At 62.1% G+C, this 5,672-nt stretch overlaps 1 protein-coding gene across 1 annotated transcript; it reads right to left on the minus strand.

Moving 5' to 3' along the window:
• Window positions 1-788: 788 nt before the first annotated feature.
• On the minus strand, window positions 789-4,365 carry TMEM198 (transmembrane protein 198). Its single transcript, XM_026078058.1, has 4 exons — window positions 4,121-4,365; window positions 3,235-3,810; window positions 2,690-2,880; window positions 789-1,946 (listed from the first exon to the last, which is right to left on the minus strand). The coding sequence occupies exons 1-4, from the start codon at window positions 4,308-4,310 to the stop codon at window positions 1,800-1,802; spliced, it is 1,104 nt and encodes a 367-aa protein (XP_025933843.1). The 5' UTR covers window positions 4,311-4,365; the 3' UTR covers window positions 789-1,799.
• Between the last annotated feature and the right edge of the window lie 1,307 nt (window positions 4,366-5,672).

A 5,672-nucleotide genomic window follows, 5' to 3' on the forward strand; every position in this document is an offset into this window, starting at 1 on the left:
GAGCCATGGCAGCAGCGGCCAGAGGCTGGACACGGACGCTGGTACGGGGAAACGGGGTAGCCCTCCCCTGGGACGCACAGACGCAGGCAGACCATCCCGCTCCTGCTCTGGCCTCGAGGCTCTGCATTAAACATCCTGTTTTTTCTGATGTGACTTCTTCCACCCCGGGGGGGGCCTGTCGGGAGCACGGGGCTGGCACCCGGGAGGGTCATGCCGCTGCACCGTCCAGCCTGGGGAAACGGGTGTCCCGGGGGAATGACCCTGGGGGCCCCACTGCACGAGCCGCCCGCCCCCACGCGGCCACGGTCCCCAGCCGCCCCGCAGCCCCCAGGCAGCCCGGGCTCCGAAAGGCTCTTTACTGTGTGGCCGTGGCCTCAGCAGCGTTTGGCACATTTACAAAAGAGACTGAAAAGGGGAGGGCGGTGCTGCGCCGCGGAGCCGGTGGCGCGTGGCAGACACATGCAGTTCCCGGGGCGGCGGGACCCCCCGACCATGCGGGGCTGGGGACCCGCCGCGATGTCTGGGCCCAGCCGGCCCCGCTGAGTGCTGCTGGGGGCGGCCCGGCAGGCTTCACTCCCCAGCACGGCCGTGGGGAAGGGAAGGGCCTTTCCTGGCGCGAAGTCCTGGCTCACTCCATAATAAATTAATACAAATCACAGCAAGAGAAATATATACAAGGCAGGAGCCTCTGCCTGCAGCGGTGCTCTGGGCAGGGGCTCCTGCCCTGCCCCGCAGACGTGCTGCCCCGGCTGGAGGCTCAGCCCTGCCCCGGGGCCCCCCCGTCCACTATAAAATCCAGTCGCCAGCAAAACAGCGATGGCCTCGGACGCCACAGGAGTCCCTGCATCCCTGAGGCAGCCCAGCCTCTGCCCAAAGGCTGGCTCCAGTGCCCTGTATCCCACTGAAAGAGGGGGGACCTGTGTGGGGCCCCCCCCCGGGCATGTCACACTGGACACACGCTGGTAGAGGCCAGGCTGGCCCCAGGGCAGGGGTTCCTCGCGGCTCCCCTGCACTGGGGCAAGTGGGAGCCCTGGGTGCCTCCTCCCTGTGGCAGCATCCCTGGTCCTCCCCATGGGAACAGCCTGGTCCAGGCAGCGTCTGCCCCAACACCAGCCCTGGCTCAGCCCGGGAAAAGGGGGGGACAAGGCAAGCTGCTCTTGGGGGGCAGGGAGGGTGCCTCAGGCAGAGGAGACAGGTATTGGGGGGGAGCTGCCTAGGAGAGGGGCTGGGAGCTGCTTGTGGGCAGGGCTGGGATGGGAACACACATGCAGGAGGGGGATCACTGGAGGTCCAAGGGCTTGGGAACCTGCTTGTTGAGGAAGGGATATGGGGCACAGGCACTTGGGGAGTTGCTGTGGGGGTGCAATGGGGTGGGGGCAGGCGCGGGGAGCTGCTCTTGGAGAAGGGGGCTTGAACATGGGGATGGAGATGGTGGGATGCAAGATAAGCGTGCCCAGGCCAGGGGGAAACACGCAGCAGCAGGGGCTCAGGGAGCCCTGGGGCACCTGTGGGATCCCCCCACCCCAGCAGAGCTGCTCACGCCATGCTCCATGAGTCCATGTGTCCCCAGTCCTTGGGCTGAGTCCCTGCCGAAGGGTTTCCCCAGCATCTCTGGCCCCACAGGCATCCTGGTCTTGCCTAGCTGAGTCCCATGCTCCCCCAGGAAGGGTCTCCATCCGCAGCCTCCACAGCCCTGAGCCAGACGTGGCCGTCCGGGGCCGAGGAACAGCCCCACATGTCCTAGGGGGTCTGTCAGAGCAGGCTGGGGTGCTGGTGTTGCTCGAGGTCACTGGGTTGGGTTATACCCGCACGGCGGGGCCAGAGCCCGTGGTGAGGGGCACGGTGGAGCTGCAGTCATAGTCCAGGTCCACCACGGCGTGGGAGCTGGCAATGAGGCTGTTCAGGGATGGCCCCGTCTGCCGCTCTCGGAAACTCTGGATGTAGCTCTGCTCGAGAAAGGAGGAGTGGGAAGTGAGGAGGCCCTGCTCCTGGCACGCTCCATCCCATCCCATCCCATCTTGTCCCATGCCATCCCGTCCTGTCCCATCCCATCCCATCCCATCCCATCCCATCCCAGGCAGCCCTAAGGTCTGCTGCAGCTCCCCTGGGACCTGCCTTGACACACTGTGCAGCCCTGTCCAGCCCAGCACTGCCAACAGGCTCCTGAAAGCGTGCTGGGAAGAGACCAGCTGTGTCTGACAAAGCCCAGCGAGCCACACGCCGCAAGGCCCTGGCACGTGGTGCCAGCCTGCCTGCCAGCACCCACTCTCCATCCTGCCCGTGGCCCTGCGACCGTCCGCAGAGTCTCCCCGGGTGGGTGCTGGTGAGTCGGCCTCCTCTCCCTGCACTTCAGCCCTTTGCGGGCTGGCTGCCATGGGGAGGTGATCCCCCATTGCCCCCTTGTCCCTGAGCACAGCCCCATCCCTTCTCTAGATGCATACTTTGTGCCTTGCCCTCTGCTTTTTTAATGTGGCCACGGAGCTTTTGGCTGCTGGTTTTCACTCGTTTGCAAAGTTGGGAGGCTGCGTGTTGGGCACATTGCAGCTCAGCCCTTCCTGAGCTGCCCCCGCCTCGCTGGTATGGCCTTGCCCCCTCTCACTGTGCCCCAGCCCACCCGCATGGCCTGTGCGTGGAGAAGAAAGGGCCAGCCGAGGCCCAGGGAGATCTCTACCCTGGGCGCGGGACTCACTGGGGAGAGCACGTCCCCATCGAAGCGGCGCACGGGGTTGGGCTTGCGGCGGTAGGCAGGCTCGGGCGGGTGGGCCTTGTGCTGGTGGGGTGGTGGGTGGTGGGGTCTCCGCTTCTTCTTCTTCTCCTTCCGGTCCTCCCGCTGCTTGATGCGCATCAGCTGCACACGGCGTTGCTGCCGGCTGATGATCACTGCAGGGCAGAGGGGCCTGTGAGCACGGGAACTTGCCACAGCCTTCAATCCTCCCCACACCCAGGCCAGCCACCTGGTCCTCAGCTCACCCAGCCTGAGCCCCCCTCCACCCCGCAGACCGGGACCACGGCAGCCCCTGGCATTGCACCATGCATGGCCAGGTGTCCCCTTGCTGTGGTTGTTTGCTGGGCACTGCAGAGCCCACCCATCATGCAAACCCCTTAACTGCGCATGCAAACCCAGGCCCTGGGCGCACCTGACCTAGCCCTGAATCCCCCACCTCCTGCACCCAGAGACACCCCATGCCATGTCCATCTCCCCCAGCCCATGGTCAACCCCACCCCCCTGCACACCTTCAGTGTGGGAGTAGCCCTCAGCTGTGACCTTCCACTGCACCAAGACACCCAGTGTGGTGAGCAGTGGCCAGATGCCCAGGATGACCCAGCTGTACCAGCACACAGGGCGAGCGGGGGCCACCTTGATGCGCTCATAGATGTACTGCACCAGCAGGAAGAGCTCGATGAAGTAATCGACAGTGACGGTCATGATGGCGCTGCCGAAGACAGCAGTGGAGAGCGTAGTGAAAAATCGCTGCCACTGCAGGGTGAGCACGGCAAAGAGCATCCCCACGCCCAGGAGGAGCGCGATAGGGATCCACACTGTCGGTGGGTGGTAAAACTGCTCCATTACCACCAGCGTGGCCACCGCCAGCAACAGCCCCAGGAGCAGCCCCACCATGAAGAGGCCGACGCTGCGCACCAGCATGGTGACCAGCCCGCACAGGACCCCGATGCCCAGCCCAATGCCCACTGAGGCCTCCACACTCAGCTGCGTGTCCAGCACCCGCTCCTTGTAGCACAGCATGAAGATGATGATGGAGCCGAACATCAGCCCTGTCAGGAACATGACGGCCTTGAAGCAGCGGTAGCCTACAGAGAGATGGCCACAGTTGGTGCCCAGGAAGGAAGCTGTGCCCGATGGGGGCACAGCCAGCCCCACACCGCAGAATCTCTGCTTGAGTGAGAGGGCGAATGCCACACTTTCCACCCCTCGCAGCACTCTTCTGGCTCTCCTCCTTACTGCCGAGCTGGCAAGAAATGATTCCCTTTGGCCGGTTTGTGTCCCACTCTTGGGGCTGCTGCTCCCAGCCGAGCACCCCCATCTCCCCCATGCCCTTCCTCCCACCTCCTCTTGCCCCATCAGCCTCTCCTAGTGCAGCTGGGGCCCAGCCTGGCTCACCGAAGAAGCAGTAGATGATCCCGAAGAGGCAGCACATGGCACACACCACTGAGGGCACCACTTGGTAGTGACGCTCAATTTCCTGCTGGCAGCTGTGTGCCCACTCCTGACCCGTGTCGTGCGGCAGCAGCTTGAAACGCAGCGTCTGCACAGTTGCAGTCATGGCTCTGGGGACTCCCGGAAAAGGCATCAAAATCTCCACTCCTGCCCCATTGCTTGTGGGCAAAGCTGCACTCCAGCACCTGCTCCGGCTGGGAAGGACAGGAGAAGTGGGACGGAAGCACCTGGGCAGGTGCTAAACCAACAGCTGTCCCTGGCAGCCCTGAACTGCAGCAGTCCCGGCCCAGACATCCCCTAAGTCCAAGACACTCAGTACCCAGCACTGGGAAAACCCACTCCAGCTCCATTGTGCTCAACTGGGAAGAAAAGGAAGAGGGGAATAGCCTCATCTGACCTCACCAGTGCAGGCTGCGGAGCCGTGCTGCTCCCCTGGTGCAGGCCAGGAGCTGCCATCTCCCAGAGGGGTGTCCAGAAGGATCCCCTGTCCCCAGGGAGTCTGTTTCCATCCGTGGGGAGCTTCCCTGCTAAGACGCTGTGCCTTACAATGTGTCTGTAGCTTCAGTTTCCTGCCCCTGGCTCTCACGCCTCTCATCCGTTCTCTGCCAGATTAAAGAGACTTCTACTACCTGGTATTTTCTGCCTGTGAAGTAATTATACTCTGTAATTAAGTCATCCCTCAATCTTCTATTTTTGTAGGCTAAACAGATTGAGCTCTTAAAGCTTGTACTCCAAGGCATTTTTTCCAATCCTCTAATCATATTTCTGGCTATTTTTCATACCCACTCCAGCTTCTAGTGTCCTTCTAAAAAAGCAGGCACCCAAACCAGATCCAGCCCTCCCATGCTGACCTCCCCAGGGTGCTGGAGAGGAACCAGCCCTTGTTGGTGCTGGGGCTGGTGGCTGCCCCTTTCCTGAAGGACCTGAGCCCAGCTCACACGAAAAGGGACAGCTTTCGCCCTGCCATGCACTGGTGTGGGAACGCCACGTCCACATTTCCCATGGCTGTGCCAGGACGCCATGCAGGAGGTCGCCAAGGCCCCTTTGGCGCCTCCACAGATGGAGAGGGCATAATCTTTCACAAAGACTGATCCAGCTCCAGCTTAAAATCCAATTAAATCTGCTGTCTCCCCGCTCCGACCTGGAGGCTCTTCCAGCCTCCCTTTGTTCCCATGGTTCATTTCCAGGCACAGTTTGTTTAGGATCAGTTTATTGTGACCAGCTGTCCCTGTGCCAGTGTTGTCCTTCTGACTGCCACATTAAAGCAGCCAGCTCAGGACTTAGCCTTGGTCACAAAACCAAACACACCACCAAGAATTACTGGGGAAGGGGCAGGAGCAAGGGCAGAAACTGTAAGTGCACCACTGCACAAACCCCATCTTGGGCAGGGGCAGTTCTCGCCACACGAGGTCCTACATCAGCGCCTCTCCATGTTTACCAGAAATACCTGAAATAATAGAGCTGGTTGCTGCCTGCTGTACAGCCTGGCGGCTTT

This window comes from Apteryx rowi, unplaced genomic scaffold (genome assembly GCF_003343035.1).
Source record: "Apteryx rowi isolate R43461 unplaced genomic scaffold, aptRow1 scaffold_47, whole genome shotgun sequence".
NCBI lineage: Eukaryota > Metazoa > Chordata > Aves > Apterygiformes > Apterygidae > Apteryx > Apteryx rowi.